Source organism: Crocuta crocuta, unplaced genomic scaffold (genome assembly GCF_008692635.1).
Source record: "Crocuta crocuta isolate KB4526 unplaced genomic scaffold, BGI_CrCroc_1.0 scaffold95, whole genome shotgun sequence".
NCBI lineage: Eukaryota > Metazoa > Chordata > Mammalia > Carnivora > Hyaenidae > Crocuta > Crocuta crocuta.
The window spans coordinates 13339058-13355855 of record NW_027530971.1 but is presented as its reverse complement, the minus strand read 5'-3'; the positions used below and the strand labels follow the sequence as shown (position 1 = coordinate 13355855).

At 48.6% G+C, this 16798-nt stretch overlaps 1 protein-coding gene across 3 annotated transcripts in view; it reads left to right on the top strand.

The window, feature by feature from the left end:
* The window catches only part of CDK5RAP2 (CDK5 regulatory subunit associated protein 2), a 166169-nt gene that overhangs the window by 68156 nt on the left and 81215 nt on the right, over positions 1–16798 (top strand). For all 3 annotated transcript variants that reach the window (XM_077769943.1, XM_077769941.1, XM_077769942.1), the window contains 3 exons: positions 4572–4742; positions 8395–8532; positions 15866–15963. In XM_077769943.1, coding sequence (XP_077626069.1) covers positions 4572–4742; positions 8395–8532; positions 15866–15963 — 407 coding nt within the window. The remainder of the gene's footprint in view (positions 1–4571; positions 4743–8394; positions 8533–15865; positions 15964–16798) is intronic.

Here is a 16798-nt window from a genome sequence, read left to right as displayed (position 1 = left end):
CCTGTTTTCTCAGAAAGCCCTGCTTTGGGCATGCCATTTTCACAGACTTGTACTGTGATTGATTCGGCTCCTCTGATAACTCCGGGGCGTTGGGGGTAGGGGTGGTTGGCAGGGCAGAATTTGGGCACTTTATCCACGGAAAAGCGCCCCACACTCCCCCTTCATCTCTCACGTGCTGTGTGTGAAGCCTGGGCTCTACCTTCAGGCCTGAGTCGCCTGTTGGATGACGAGGTGTGTGTGTGTGGGGGCGGGATTGGTGGCCCGGTGGGTGGTGATGCTGTGGCCACAGGCGGGGGAACCTGGGAATAGACGTCAGTCTAGAGGATATGCGTGCAGAGGGTGGGAGATGACTGAGTGTGCTTTCCCGTGCACCTGCTGGGCCGGGCATCCCACACTCTCTCATTTAAGCCTCCAGGGACCCTAGGAGCCTGTGCCATTATCCCCGTTTACTGGAAAGGAGGCACTCTAAGATTTTTGTTGTCTCTCTGTGGTCACACAGCTAGTTAGTGGTAGAGCCCAGGTTTGAGGCCACTTCTGCCTGTCTTCGCAGCCTAGGGATGTTGAAAGAGGTTTGGGGAAGCCACCCAAGATTATCAATTTTCAATTCTGACATGCCTTCCCTGAACACTTATTACACCTCCGCTGTGCCCAGCACAGAAGCCCGCGGCCCCCTGTGTTGCCATGGCAGCTCCTCCTCAAGGCCAGCGCAGCTCACACCCCTCCCCGCAGCGGGCCTTTTACTTGGAGCCTTCTCCTGAGCTCCAGGCTCCTTGGTACTGTCCCATTCATTAGCGGGAGGGCCTCAATCCCGAGTCCTCGAGAAACTGTGACGTTAGCCTGGGGCATTGGGATTAGTGGCCAGTGGCAGCCTGTGTCCTGGAGCTGTTTTCTGTTTCTTTGGTCTTAACAGTAGTGCAGTTGGGTGAGGGAGCACAGAATTTGGGGTGTGACCGACCTGGGTTTGAATTTCAGCACTAGAACTTAACTCGTCATAGAGCTCTGTAGACAGCGTTCAGCCCCTGTGAGCCTTGGTTTCCTTTCTGTTAACACAGGACTCAGGGTACTTACCACGTATGTGGTCATCAGGGCTAGGGCTTGGGGCACTTACCACATGTGCAGTCATCAGGGCTAGAGCTTGGGGTACTTACCACGTATGTGGTCGTCAGGGCTAGGGCTCGGGGTACTTACCACATATGCGGTCGTCAGGGCTAGGGCTCGGGGTACTTACCACATATACGGTCATCAGGACTAGGGCTCAGGGTACTTACCACGTGTGCAGTCATCAGGACTGGGGGTGTTTTATGTAAAAGTGCCTTGGCACACGTGTGGCTCAAAGCTGGGGCTTGGTAAACGGTAGTTTCTATTACAAATACTTATAATAAGAGAAATGCTTTATACTGTTTGGTGTCCTGACTTTCCTTGAGACTCTGATTTGTGCTAAGGGCCTTCTACTGCCAAACACACACACACACACGCACACACACACACACACACAAATTTGCCTAGGCTCCCAGGGACCCAGTCGGTGGACCTCAGATTAAGCACCCCTAACTTGAGGAATGACTCGGTTACAGATCCTCTGTGGGGTTTCGGAACAGGTCATTTCATGGTGTCAGCTCTGTTAGTTTATGGGACCTGTGGATGAAATGTGGCTCATCGGTCACCTTCGTCACTTAAAACATGCAAATCCTTAATTGAGGTACCTGAACTAAAACTGTACAAGCAAATGAAGTGGGTGAGTGGCGTAAATTGCTGTGCACGCACATATACACTAGAACTTGAACTGGACATTAAAATAATGGGTCTGATAGGTGTTTATGCAAAGGAGAGAATGGAATCAGGGAAATGATGTAAGTGGACCAGCAATGACTGTGCACGTAAACGGTGCACACTTGTGACTTAGCGTGATGCAGAAGTATTTTAAGATTAAAAAGGAGGCAGGATCATTTTAGGGTGATCTTTTTTTTTAAATGTTTTATTTATTTCTGAAAGAGAGACAGAGACAGCATGAGCAGGAGAGGGTCAGAGAGAGAGGGAGACACAGAATCTGAAGCAGGCTCCAGGCTCTGAGCTGTCAGCACAGAGCCTGACGTGGGGCTCGAACGCACGAACCGTGAGATCATGACCTGAGCCTAAGTCAGATGCTCAATTGACTGGGCCACCCAGGCGCCCCTAGGGTGATCTTTCTAAGACGACAGGCAAATTTATTGCATATTTAAAGATGTACCTACACTTCTTAACGCAAGATTTTTGTGTTATCCAGTTTTCAGGGGGAGTTTTCTATGAGCAAGTGTCAGATGACTATAGGTGGATGGGGGTCATTTCAGAAGAAATCCACACCCTGGTTCTAGTGTGGAAGTGAGCTCGAGAGACTTCTAATCAGAGATGGAATCAGGCGGGTGCTGCCCCTCAGTGACTGTGATTGTGGATAAATAACTTTACCGGAGCCTGTTTCCCCATTCATAAAATGGGAGCAGTTCCATCTTCCTCATCCATCCATCCATCCATCCATCCATCCATCCATCCATCCATCCATCCATCCATCCTTCCAGCAGATATTTATTGAGGGCTCTTCGGTTACTTACTGCATTTGGCGTTCCCAGGTGATGCTGATAATGTTGTTCTAGCGGCTGTGTTCTGAGATCCCCGGTTCTTTTTGGTGGGAAATTGTGTTTAACAGTCTGGCTGCTGGGCAGGATGCCGGTTTTCGGCTTTCTCAGTGAAGGGAAGGAGATAACAGAAAGTATAAGTTCATATTGATATTTCCAGTTCTATTTACAATGACATGTTTTAACTTATTTTTGTATTTGTATTGGTTTTCTCTTAGGCTTGTAATCTTGGTTCTCATCACATTAATAATTACTTAATAAGTGTACATATACATGCAGAGTTTCAGAATGACAGTACAAATATTATTTCTTCCAACGTGATGACTCAAACAGTGTGAGATTTCCTGCGGTGGTTCCTCATGCCCTTGGAGAAGGACCCCACTTAGGGGCATAGAAATTGCTCTGCATTTAGGTTGCTCAAATAACTCCTCTCTGTTTGGTTAACCAATTTGATATACAGTTTGATCTATTTTTTTGTTTGTTTGCTATGCTTCTAGTTTTAGGAGATTTTTATTTTGTGTTTCAAATAGTTACGTAAACATTTAAACGGTTTCCAGTGTCACATCTGTAAAACGAGTTCTCCCTCCTTCTAGCATGTTCTCCCTTTATTTCCCTATAGGCAGCCATCTAATTTATTTTATAGTTAAATACATGACAGTATGCTCTACCTTCTTTTTTTCCCCTCCTGGGTTCCTCCCGAACCCCACCTGAGCAGTATCTTCTGAAGAGATCTGTGGGGCAGCGTATTTATAGAGTCCTCATTGCTTTTTCTTTATCGCTTCTGAGTGCTCCATTGTGAGAACGTTTCATAGTTTATTCCTCTACTGGTGGATATTTGGGTGATTTCCAGCTTTTTGCTATTATGAATAGTACTTCAGTATTACAAATAGTGTAAATCCGGAGGTAGTTATAGTCACCGTTTGCTGTTGGTTTTGTCGTTTACCCCTTACCATTATCATGTGAGCATTTTACATGTTAATTGTGAATGTCATTATTTAAGATAATTTTTTTTTTCTGATTAGGAAAGTAACATAGACTTATTTAGAGATTTTAGAAACTCTGAAAAATAATGGGGCACCTGGGTGGCTAAGTCAGTTAACCGTCCGACTTCAGCTCAGGTCATGATCTCGTGGTTCGTAGGTTCGAGCCCCGTGCCAGGTTCTGTGCTGGCAGCTCAGAGCCTGGAACCTGTTTCAGATTCTGTGTCTCCCTCTCTCTCTGACCCTCCCCTGCTCATGTTCTGTCTCTGTCTCAAAAAAAAATTAAAAAAAAAAAAAAAAAAGAGAGACTTGGAAAAATAAAAATCCGTTGAAAGTCACCCACAATCCCTCTATTTAAGTATACTCTTGTTATTTTTCTTTTACTTTTTTTTCTTCTATACTGTTGTTATCTTGATGTGTTTCCTCATAGCCTTAACAATATTTTGTATAAACATTTAGGAAACAGTCAGCATCATTTTATATAGTACCTTGGTTTGGTGTTCCTTAAAATTGTGTATTTTTTTATACCATACTCTTCATAATTAATTCCCTATTGTTGGATATTTAATTTCTTTCTGGTTTTCCATATTATAAATAATGTTGTGATAAATGTGCATAGAGCTTTTCCCAAATTTCAGCTTACTCCTTTTTAAAGTTTATTTATTTTTGAGAGCACAAGTCGGGGAGGGGCACAGAGAGAGAAGGAGAGTGAGAGAATCCCATGCAAGTCTGGTACAGGGCTTGAACCCACAAGCTGTGAGATCATGACCTGAGCCAAAGTTGGATGCTTAACTGACTGAGCCACGCAGGCGCCCTTCAGCTTACCCTTAAAGCTGGTTTTCATGAGACCTTCCGTGAGAAGGAGGCGCACATTTGTTAAACACATCTATTAGCTTGCTCTTGTGTAGCAGTAAACAGGTAAGGGAGTATCCCCTTGAAATCTCTGTTAGATAAGTTCTGTTCTTTCTTTTCCTTTTGGTAGGACCTTAGGAATGAGGTTGAGAAATTACGCGATGAAGTGAACGAAAGAGAGAAGGCCGCAGAGAATCGTTACAAGAGTCTTTTGAGTGAAAGTAATAAAACATTGCACTGTCAAGAGCAGATGATCAGAAGTCTAACAGGAAGTATCAATCCAAAGGACTTGTTGCTTCAGGTACCAGATCTTCTTTTTCTCTTGTACTTAAACCTGTTGACCTGGCCTAGGTCGTTTTAAAATTCTTTTACAGAAACATGTATGTAAAAGTAAGGCTGGTAAAAATGATTACAGCCTTCACAGCCTTATATCAGAGGCCTTCAGAGCTTTCTTTATGTCCTTTGGACGCCAGCCACCAGCAGGAAGGGAAGGAATGACTTCTGGGTCGTATGACTGGTCAGCGGCAGAGCGCGACTGAGGCCCTGGCTGTTTCGCCCCGGCCGCCAGCCCGCTTGGCTGAGGTACTTCCGCTGCGGCACCTGCTGCTCCCGATGTGCGCCGTGGTCTCTCTGTGCTCTTCCTCTGACTGTCCCTTTTCGTCTCAGAGTGCCCCTCTTGTTTGATCACATAGTGAAGCGTTGATTTAGTGCAGGCGGACAGGTAGCCACGATGCACTCACCCGGGGCATTTAACTCGGCGTCCTTACCGGAGCCCTGTTAAGAGGACACTGAAGGGGTGAAGGATACAAGCCCGCAGGCCTGAGAGCTCTCTGCTACCTGCCTTTGGGGTAAAAAGCCAATGAGAAGCATGCTGGTTTAGCCACAGAACCCAGAGAGGCAGAGCCGGCAGACGAGGGACCTGGTCCCCTTGTAACCAGGAGATTGGGCTGGTGTGCTCAGCCAGTGACCTTGTCTTCTTCACCTCTTCTCTGTTGACCTTAAACCAGAGAAGCTCCGGCCTGGGAGGCAGCAGATGTAGCTGAAGGCAGGAGTGGGTCTCTTGAATGAAAATGAGGAGGGAGGGGAAGCCTATGTCCCCAGCACTGAGGGGAGAAAAGACAGTGGGGCGTCTTCCAGGAAAACAAGCAAGTCCCTACTTGGTCCCCAGCGAGCCTGCCAATGCTATGTCCTTTCCACGCTCAGAGCCTCTGAGCACTTTTACCTTTAAAGATAGCTGGACAGCCTGAGTTCCCCAAACAGGAGAAAAGGGTCTAAGAGGGAAGACAGACAGCACAAAGCTATGTGGAGGCCACAGAAACAGTGGAGGATGCGAAGCAGACCAGACAGCTTTTCAAAGAACTCCATACTATAACATCTGTAGATAAGAACCAACATCAGGATCTGGTGGGGGGGAAAAAAAAGAGACTTGGAAAAGAAGAATGAGCTGTTGGAAATTACAAGCGTGATTACAGATATAAAAAGTTTAATAGGAGAGTTAGAAACACTGGAAGATAAAGTTGAGTGAGCTTTCCAGAAAGTAGAATCCAACAAAGAAACAAACAGGGGTGAGAAAATGAGAGGGAAACGTAAGAGCTGTGGAGACCTGACTCAGGGGCTCCGATCCGTGGCCAGCAGGAGGCCCCGAAAGATGGGACAGGCAGAGCAGAGGAAGGGAAACCTCGGAGTAATAGGACAGCTTCCGGAGCGGAAGGACACACACGTGTGCATCGAAAGGGTCTGCTGTGTTTCTAGCACAATGAATAGTGAGTGACTCACACCGCCAAGGTGTGTCCTTGTGAAGTAGTAGCACCTGGGGATAAAGAGAGGCTCTGAAAGGCTTCTAGAGTGAGATGCAAAGGACCCAGACTCGAAATTACATCCAAGTTCTCAGCATCAACACTGGAGGCTGGGAGGCAGGAGAGCAGCGCCTTCCGATCGCAGGGGAGGAGGGACGTCCGGCCCAGCCTTCCATCCTCGGCTGAGCCGGCAGCGAGAGGGAGGCAAACAAAGGTGTTTTCTGACATTCGGTGCCTAAAATCCTCTGCCTCCCAGCTACCCCTTGCAGGGAACTCCTGGACACTGGTCCCATCCATACAGAGGAGGAGTTAACTGAAAAGGACAGAGACGTGGGGTCCGGCAAGTAGGGGATTTTCCTCGGATGTGACGACAGGAAGTTCCAGGATGCAGAGCTTGTATTTGAGCACTTTCGAGAGAGGGCCTCCATGTTGGGGTTTCTCTAAGAAACAGAAATGGAATCCATTATTTACCTGATGTGTCTGGCTCCGTCTAGAGTTATTTTAAGTTATTTTAGAGAGTTTAGAGATGAATTTGCATTAAGTACCTAATTTAGTCTCATGAACTAGGTGGACAAATAGAGCAAGGCTCTTGTTACTGATTCCAGGGAAAGCAGAGAAACAAGGAGATGTGATCCTGGAAGGGCCACATGGGTGAGCCCTGGACACTACTTGCGTGGTCATAATGCTGTAAATGCGGACTGTCATTTGACTTGAAATTGTGACTATCAGGAAAAGTGCTCGGGGGAGGGGGGCCGGATGATATAAGAGCTAAATCCCCGAACTTGTACAGTAAGAGATCCATGTTACCTTCACAAGTCAGGCCGCGGGAGAGTAGGGATGTACTGCAGATAGCAGAAGAGGTCAAGGCTGGAAGTTGTGTTTTCTTGGGAGTGGGGCCCAGAGCTGAGAAGGCAGAGGTGGGGGTGATGTTCTCCCTGTAAGCCGTGTTTGATTGTTAAACAGCATATATGTATAATTGGACTTGAAAAAAAAAAAATGAAAAGAGTGAGTCAAGCACAGGTATATTATAGCAATTCTAGAAATTCAATGTTGGTTATTCGATTTCTAATTTTTCCTGGGATAGTTTAATAGGTTTTTATTTAAAAAAAAAACTGCCTCTGTTTTGTTCATGTTTGTGCTGAGCTAATTTCTCATAAAAGTTTGACATGATGAAGTAATTCTGATAGGGGCTGAGGAATAAGGTGGTTCTTGTCCTTCATTTGTGACCCCCCAGTGAACAGAGACCTAGTTAAAGAGTTACTAGGTTTTAAATTGTTAGAAATAGATTCTATGCTTGAACTTGGCCAAGAGACCAGAGAAACGGTCTCCAGTCGTATAGTGTTGATGAATGCCAGATCTTCTGAAGGGGTTGATGAGGGGAACTGTATTTTTTTTTTTTAATTTTATATGTCTTTATTTTTTTTGTGAGTGGGGGGAGGGAGAGAGCGAGACACAGAATCCAAAGCAGGCTCCAGGCTCTGAGCCGTCAGCACAGAGCTCTACGCGGGGCTCGAACTCACAGACTGTGTGATCATGACCTGAGCTGAAGCCAGACGCTCAACCGACTGAGCCACCCAGGCGCCCCAAGGGAACCTGTATTGTGTGACATCACGAGGACCCTTTCATATGTGACCACACCTCAAAACACTGGAAGTGTTTCTTCCTGGAAGTCCAATTTCCTCGTGGGTATAGATGGTTCAGGTTTTGTCAAATTTGTGATGTTTTGAGAGAGACTGGATTTTGTTGGGTTGTGAGACACATGTCTTCTGTCACTGCAGTAACCCCATAGGGTAGGAAGCAGACCCAGAGTCACGCCCTGGCTAAGGGGGACCCAGGATGGGAACCCCGTCCCATGGGGCCAGGGCTTGGGCTTGGTGCTGCACATCCGCTAGGCGGCCATCTTGGCGGTGTGGAGAAGGCACTTTGTAATGACGGCCACCACGCTGCGTGTGCCGTGCCCGCAGGCTACCTTTTTCCTGGGGGTGCTGAGTAAGATGGTGGCTGCGTTACAGGTTTGTAATGGGGATGATGGAAATTTTCTCCAGGAAAAATAATGTGAAGAAAAAATAATACATCTTCCCTTACAGAATTTTGGACAGTCTGTTAAGATTTTTTTTTTTTCCTTGATGAACACTTCTTCATGATTTGTTTCCATAGAAATTCAGTGAAAAAGATTCGGAAGCAGTACAGCAGAATCGCCAGGCACAGACCGGGGAGGATCTCACGGTCAGGGGTGAAGACTCACCGGAAAAGTGCCCTTTGTGGCAGTTACCGTGCGACCGTCTCTTCTCCGAGGTACGCTGGACGGGAGTTGGTTGTCCACATGTGGATCCACGTTCCCTCCTGACGTGTATGTGATCTGCTCTCATCCAGAGCTCTGCCACTGCCTTTTTGCCGGTAGTTGAGCTTCTAACAGGTAGGGGGAGGGTTCTTAGTCTGCCCGCCTTACACAGCAGTATCCTTCAGCTAAGCGTGGGTATTTGCACCATGCAGGGAACTGGTAAATCACAGCTCGTTGAAGATGAGCCTGGGTGGCTCAGTCCATTAAGCAGCCGACTCTTGATTTCAGCTCAGGTCATGATCTCACAGTCTGTAGGTTCGAGCCCCATGTTGGGCTCTGTGCTGACAGCGTAGAGCCTGCTTGGGATTCTCTCTCCCTACCCTTCTCCTGCTTGCATGCTCTCTCTTGAAATTAGCTTAAAAAAAAAAAAAAAAAAAGATGAGCTTCGTATTTGCTGTCCCAGGGTTCACCTCCCATGAACTGTGTAATCTGTGTAATTTCTATGTTAAGAAAATTTTTCTGTGTTAAGAAAATACAGGCCCTTCCTGGTCTGGCCTCAGGTCGCTCGCCATCATCTCTAACGACAGCTGACTTCCTGCAGATTCCTGAATGCCATGTTTGCACCTCTCTCTGTGCCTTTGCATGTGCTGTTCCATCTGCCTGGAGTGGCTTTTCTGTCCTTGTTTCCTGGGAGACTCCTAAACATCCCTGAAGGTGCCCCTCTAGGGTCCCCTTCCCCGAGCCTTCTTTCTAGTGCCATCGCCTCATCCTCCCTGGCGCTCAGCGCTCTGCCCATCCTGGTGTCAGTGTCATGGGGTCCACTCGCTGCCCCTCAGCCAGACACTTCCACACCATGGATGGGAACCTCAGGGTAGGGGACTGGGATTCGTGTGTGGAGCTCACCGCATGGCCCAGTCAGTAAATGTTTGTTGAGTGAATAAATGATTTGGTTTGTGAGAGATACATACAGATTTTTCTGACCCCTAGCTTGCATTTGATGCAACTTGGCCGCCAGATATGGGAAAGGAAAAGAGCGCATTGGAGGCCAAGGCTTGTTGTTCTTTTCTTTTTTTTCTTTTTAAACTGGCATTAATTAAGTTCATACATTCAGAAGACAGAGAACTCTTACGCAAATTGGTTCCCTGATGAATTGGTCTGATCGTGACTTGTGGTTTTGTGAAGGGTGAGTCTCAAAATAGTTAACCACAGGTGCAGCCCAGGCACACGGCACAGCCATCAGAACGGACTCAGCAGCAGGGCCGGGGCACCTGCCCCAGTGCTGGGTACCAACCCCGCAGTTACTGGACGTTGCAGAGGTCCCGAAGGGTGGGGCCAGGGCCTCAGGTGGTTGGGGAGGACCAATCAGGGGTCATTTTACAGCTGGCGTGGTAGTCGTTTGGCAGCCAGTGCTAGCTGTTGCTCTGTGGATTGGCTCAGGGTCGCCCCGGGTCGGGGGCATCACTGGCTGGACAGTGGGGGCTTTTTCTTCGCTCTGACCTTCAGTGGACTTGCACCCCGCTGTCTCTGTTGAATGAGAGTGTCAGCACAGAGCAGTGGACCCCTTGGGCTGGGCCAGAAGCCTGGAGGCCAGGACTTTTCCTTTGGCTCTGTCACCACTTGGGTGGTGTTGGGCGTTTAGATGGACAGAGCTTCACTGATCTGCATGCATTTCGTCAAACTTTGCTGTGCTGAATCCCGTTTTAGTCACGTAAACTGTGTCTAGCGTTGAACAAAATGTTTATAGATGTATTGAACAGGCTGAGTGTTTTACAGTTTAATCTCACTAGTTTGATCAGCTGCACTGCTTTTTTGGTTTCTTGTGCTGGGCGCTGTCTGTACTGCGTGGAATCACAGTGAAAAGTCATCGTTTCATTTTCAGCTATGTGTAGATGCTGGTGATGTTTAAATTACCAACATGACTTAGTATTTTATTTTAGAAATAAAATTTTCTAAAATTTTTCTAAAAATTTTTTTTTCTAATGTTTATTCATTTTTGAGAGAGGGAGAGCATGAGTGAGAGCAGGGGAGGGGAAGAGAGAGGGAGACACGGAATCCGAAGCAGGCTCCAGGCCCCGAGCTGTCAGCACAGAGCTTGACGAGGGACTTGAACCCATGAACCATGAGATTATGACGTGAGCCGAAGTCAGACGCTGAGGTGACTGAGCCACGCAGGCGCCCTTAAAATGCCTTAGTGTTTCAGCAAAGGCTTTAATTCTGCTCTGCAAGACTAATTGCTAATTGTGGGTAAAGAATTATAAATGATCGTTTTGGAATTATAAATTTCTACTTGTTAGTTCAGGTCGTACCCACTGGTGCAGCGTACAGTTTTCTTCTCCTCCCGAGAAAGGTGTGCTTTTCAGACTGTTGTTCTTTCTTTGTAGAAAACGTGAATTTCTCCTGCTGTGCCCTTGGCTGTTTTGTGTTGATTTAGGGTTTGTCCTCTGCCCATTTCTACAAAGAACTTGAGGCCCTGATGAGGTCTCCATGGACTCTGGGCAGTCTCTTTTGCCCCTAATCACTGGGTGATCCTGAGAATTAATGCTGGACGATCAGGGAATTGAAGAACAGAGAGTAAACCACACGGACCGTATTTAACTGGCCTCAGCCAGAGATTTATAGCTGGGCTGTTGACATGGTTGGGACATCGCTGCTGAGTTTCCCGAGTATTAAAACAAATGTCTTTGCAGCTGAGCTGTGACACAGCTACCAAAGTAGATGCCATCCATCTACCAGGCCACTAAATTGCCCTGCTTACCAAGAAGTGAGCCATTAAGCTTTCTCTTTACATATCTGCTGCCTGTTCAGATTGCGGTCTGCACATGACATGTGTTCCCTTCAAGTCATTAAGGAAACTGTGCAGAGTAGGAAGTGCCCAGGATTTGGTGTTGGGACGTCCGTTCCTCTTCTCACGAGTTCCGTGACCTCGGGCAAGTCACTTCATCTCTCTGAAACCCACCTTCCTGATCTGTAAATGGGGGAGTTGCATGCTTACCTGCTGGTAGGATTGGAAATCATGTACGTGTTATTACTTAAGGTTTTTCTGGTAGCAAGCTGTGAATCCAGCATTGAGTCGTGTGGTCAAAGCAATCACAGTGAAAGGGAGGATTTGTTGGGAGAGCTGAGTCGCCATGCCTCAGGGAGGGTGAAACTGTGGAAGCCCTGTGGATGGCAGAAGTCTCGGGCCCTGGGCTCTGTCTTTGACTTGACGCACACCCCGTGTCTCAGACCCCCGGTTTCTCAGTTGAGATCTCTGAATCTGGAGAGAGAATCGAACTGGTTTAGTGTGGGTCCAGGGGGCTGGCTCCCCGACAGAGGGGTCTTCCAGGGTCTTGCCTCTGTGTTTTAGGGACCGTTTTCACATGAGGCAGGGGAGTAGGGCGGGGGCCTGGGTGGTCATCTCAGGGGCTGCAGAGAACAGACTGGAGGGTCAGACACAGGTAGGTGGGTGGCATCATTTGCTCCTTTGGGGTGAGAGGCCTCCTGTCTGGGCTGCATCTTGTTCGCTGTCTGAAGGGGCAGGAGAGGTGGGGGTGGCTGCTCGGCCCTCCCCTCTGGGCAGCCTGGCCCTCGGCCTCTGCGCTGAGGGGATCTGCTGGTGTGTGAGCTCTGCTGAGGGAGCCAGATGACTTCATTCTAATGGGGAATGAGTCAACGCAGGGGAGTGGGTGATTGATGAAATGGGACCCAAATGGCTCTGAAGAGTTCATTTATTTAACATGGGTGAGCTATTTGCTTCTAGGAAGACGTTGACTCACTCCGACTTCCATTATGCAAAACATCCACAGGAATCTCTGCTCTTAAGCTTCGTATTGGTCCCTGCATTCTCCGCATACCCATTTCGTGATCAGCTCAGCAAGTATCCGTGGCAGCGTTTGGTCCGTGCCAGGTACTGTTCCTGGCTCAGGATGTGGCTGCCCACACAGGGCCATCGGACCGATCAGCAGGTGGTTGGCACGCTTGCTCCGGGGTGGAAGTGAACCAGAGTGCCACGGACGCGGGAAGGGGGCCTTCTTCTCCATCAAGAAAGGCTTCCTGGTGAGAATTTGGCCTAGGCAGACCCTGTAAGGTGCTCAGGAGTGTGTCACCAGAGCGGGGTGAATGATGGTCTCTGCGGAGGGGGCGTAGTTCCTCTGGAGCCCAGACAGAGGGGTGCCTCCATTCATCCCACTGAGAAGGCAGAGCAGGGGGGAAGGACGTGCAGGTGTGGTCAGCTGGCAGAGGAGGGTGTGGAGGGGAGCGGAGCCAGCTTCCAGGCCCTCACCTTGCAGTGGGTGGTCCTCTGGCGCCCCCCCCGCCCCCCAATCTGGTTAAGATACAGGGCCCAGGCAGGCACACACACTCCATCCAACAGAAGTCCATATTACCTGTTTCTTTCCCTAGCCCTTCTTGGCTGGCATTGAAGTCACACACTTAAGCACAGATTCTGACCGCCACATATCAGCTGGATGGCCTCAAACACATTCTCTCTCAGAGAATCGGTCTCTTCATCTGAAAAATGGGAACATTAATACACCTCCATGGTTTCAGTTAGAGATGACCTGTGTAAAGTACCTGGCTAGCATCGCACCAGAACATGGGAACGGAAGTCATGACTGCTGTTACCAAATGTTTACTCCGCACCAGTCATCTCTCTGAGAACTTTGTGTAGATTAGCTCATTCAGTCTCCTTCACCAACCTGTAAGCTATGTAGAATCATTACCTTCATTTTTAGGTGTGGATAGTGAAGCACAGAGAAGTTGAGGAACTTGCTCAAGGTCATACAGTTAGTAAGTTCACACACTCTTAACATCACTGCCCTTCATGGTAGGTGCTCAAGACGCAGTAGGTTTTTTAATTATTTTTAAGAGAGAATGTGAGTGAGGGAAGTACAGAGGGAGAGGGGACCGAGTATCTGAAGTGGGTTCTGTGCTGACAGCAGACACTCGACGCGAGGCTCGAACACACAAACTGTGAGAGCACGACCTGAGCCAGAGTCGGACGCTCAACCGACTGAGCCACTCAGGCAAGCAGCAGTAGTTTTTTAATGTTCTTCATCATTGTTGGCTGCCTTTTACGTGGTTGACAGCGGCAGCGTTCCCCTGCCAAGCGCCCCAGTGCTTTGTGTCCGTGATGGGGCATTGATGGATGGGCTGAAGAGCTGGGGCTTCAGAGCCTGGCTGCCTGGGTCCACACCTGGCCCTCCACCTGACCTCGGGCTGCCGTCTGCCCTCATCACGGACATGAGGAGGGTGGTAACACCTCCACTCACTGGGTCGTTGTGCGGCCTCAGAAAATGCCCAGGGAGCACTGAGCAAGGTGGCTGACATTGTCTTGTTATCCTGTTAGCTTCTTCCCCAGGCTCTTCTCTGGGACCCTCTGTCGACACACATGGAGTGTCCAGGTGGGAGTGAGAGAATCCCACATGACACTGTTGGTGTGCACAGAAGGCATATGGGGGCTCCCTGTGCCAGGGACACATGTGGTGGGATTTACAAAGGGGCCTGACATTCCTAGCAGTCTGGGTGCCTGACTTCTCATGACTGAGCTGGTGGTTTAGCGTTTGAAACCCTTGATGAGTAGGCGGTGCCTTTGCCTCGTTCTGTTCCGGGCGCGAAGCCTGGCCGTGTCGTCGCGGACCAGGGGCCCCTAGCCTGTCCTTGCCCTCTGCATCCCTGCCGTCATCTGCGGAAGCCAGGGATGGCTTCCCCGGAAAAATATTTCAGTGCATAAAACATAGGCGCAGGATTAGCAAGGGAACCAATTACGTTGAAATTCAATCATCAGACTATTTAAAAAATCTGCTTTGGAGATGGTGCTTCTTTATTAACATGGTAAACAGCAAGATCTCGTGGTGCGTAGAGCGACTGCTGTAGTTTTGAAGGAGTGGGAAAAATGAATATTTTAAGATAACTTGAGGTTATACAAAGTACTCGTGTTTCTTTCAGATGACACGTCACAGGAAAACACTAACCGTTGTGGTTTGTGACTGTATTCCTTCCATTTCCAGCAGGTTTCACCCCTGTCCCAGGCAGTGTCTTAACTGAAAGAGAAGGCGTAGGTCGATGGGAGGTACCAGGGCTGCTTGCCGGTCCAGTCTTCCCATTACCTGAGCGTCTCCCTCGAGCATTTAGGGAGCACCCCATCCATGCGGGGCGCTGCGCACGTTAACTTTATCTCACATTCTTTCCTTATTTTGAAATAATTTCAAATTTATAGGCAAGTTTCAAGAATAAAGTATCTTATTTTTCCTGAGTCATCTGAGAGTAAGTGGCCCACGAGAAGCCCGGTGGCCTCTGGACCCCTTAGCGTGTATTTCCTGTAAGCAGGGACTTGTCACTCGAACCGTGGTGCAGCCGTCAAGGGCAGGGAACAGGCCGACTCCTCGCTGCCTTCTCAGCCTCAGACTCACGGGCGCCTCACTGCTTGTCCCATACAGCCCTGTGCAGCCTGAGGGTCTGAGCTGGAACCACACTTTGGCTTTGTCGTGATTCTTTCGTCTTCAGTCTGGACAGTTTCTCCGTCTTATCTTTGACTTCCGTGCCCTTCGTAATTTTGAAGTGTCCAGGCTAGTCCTATGTAGGGCGCCCTTCGGGTTGGGTTTGTCTGATGTGGCTCGGTCCATTGGGTTCAGGCAGGTGTGTTTGGCAGGAATATCCTCTCATCGGACCCTGTCTGATGGTACCCAACTTAGCTTTGTCTCCTTACTGGCCATGCTGACTTTGACAACTTTATGAAGGTGGCGTCCACAAAGTGTCTTCGCTATGTGGTTACTCTTTTTCCTTTGTAATTAATAAGTCTCTGGAGGTGTTTTGAGCCTATGTCAATCCTGATGTTCTTCCAACTTGCACCCATTGGTGTTGGCTAGCTCCCTGAGGTCACATAAGTAAGTGCCAGAAGTCTCCTCACGCCCCTTTCTCATCACTGTTCCGGATGCCTTTAAAATGCGGCTCACTTGACCTTTTCTACTTTAATGTCAGCCGCTTGTCGCTTTTGGTTGATGAACATCTATTTTCTGGAGCAAGAGCAAGTGTGGAGAGGCGTTCTCTGTGGTGGTGCGAAAACGGTGGCCAGCCGCTTGGAGGGGACGCAGTTTCGTGATGGGTGGGTCGGGTAACAGCCACGATCCTTTCATAGCCGCTCGGTGCAATGTTGGGAGCACAGCGCTCGGTTTTGTTCCGAGGGACGGGACGGACAGCCATTCCCCACTCCTCCTGCAGGTGGTGCTCTCCGACCGTGGCCTGATGCGCAGCCTGGCACCCGGGATCACCTCTGTCCGGATTTAGAAACTACCCACATATGTTCGCATAATAAGGAGGGACTCTTTTCCAGTTCTCCCCTTAATGTCAGACACCCATTGTCATTTCCAGGAAAAGCAACAGTTAGACTATGAAGAGCTGATGCAGGTCTTAAAGAAGGAGCGGGACATCTATGCCCACCTGGTAAAATCTCTGCAGGACCCAGACAGGTAAGGTTACTGTTTGGACATCACACACATGCATACACACGTGTATTCTGAATAAATATGGTTGGCATGGGAGGCAGCAAAGCCATCCTAGTTTGCTTAGGAAGCTTAAAGCACTTGGATGGTGGTTGCCTTCCTTAAATCGGATAAACATATTTTATATCAAGAATTGTCTGATTTTTGGATTGCTCGATTTTTTTTTATCCTAAGGAACTTAGGATAAAAATATCATAATAATAATCACTCATTATTTTATAGTGCCTTATTATAGGTTTAGAAATACTTCCATGTGTATTATCACATAACGGTCCTCACAGCTGTTCTGGGAGGTAATAATTGTTACCCTATTTTCCATAAGGCCATGAAGACGGAGAGAGGTTGAGTGACCTTTCCAAAGTTATACAGGTGGCGAGTGGTCAAACCCGGGGACTCAGACAAGTTTCTGGAGCGACCTGTGTCTTTACAGAAGTGCTGAAATGATTTGGTGCCAGCGAGGTGTGGTGACGGGCGGGTGCTCTTGCTGTGTCCCGCTCTGTGTCCACAGGCAGCTGGCCCACTGTGTTCCGGGCCTCTGTTCGCCAGTGCATGGTTGGCCTCGGTGATTTTCACATCACGAAGTCTTCTCTCTACACAGCGGGGGTAGTTACAGGTGAAGGGGTGCCGTCCATTTCAGAACCATGCGGAAGTGAAGGAGGGGGTGGGGTCACTGACAGAACGGGCGGCCATGGCTGCCTGGAGGGCGGGGCTGGGGAGGGACTGGATGGGCAGCGGCGCATTGTCTTAGCTGGCCTTCGTTTGTGTCTGTTTAAAAATCTCCATAATGAGAAGTTAAAGTATC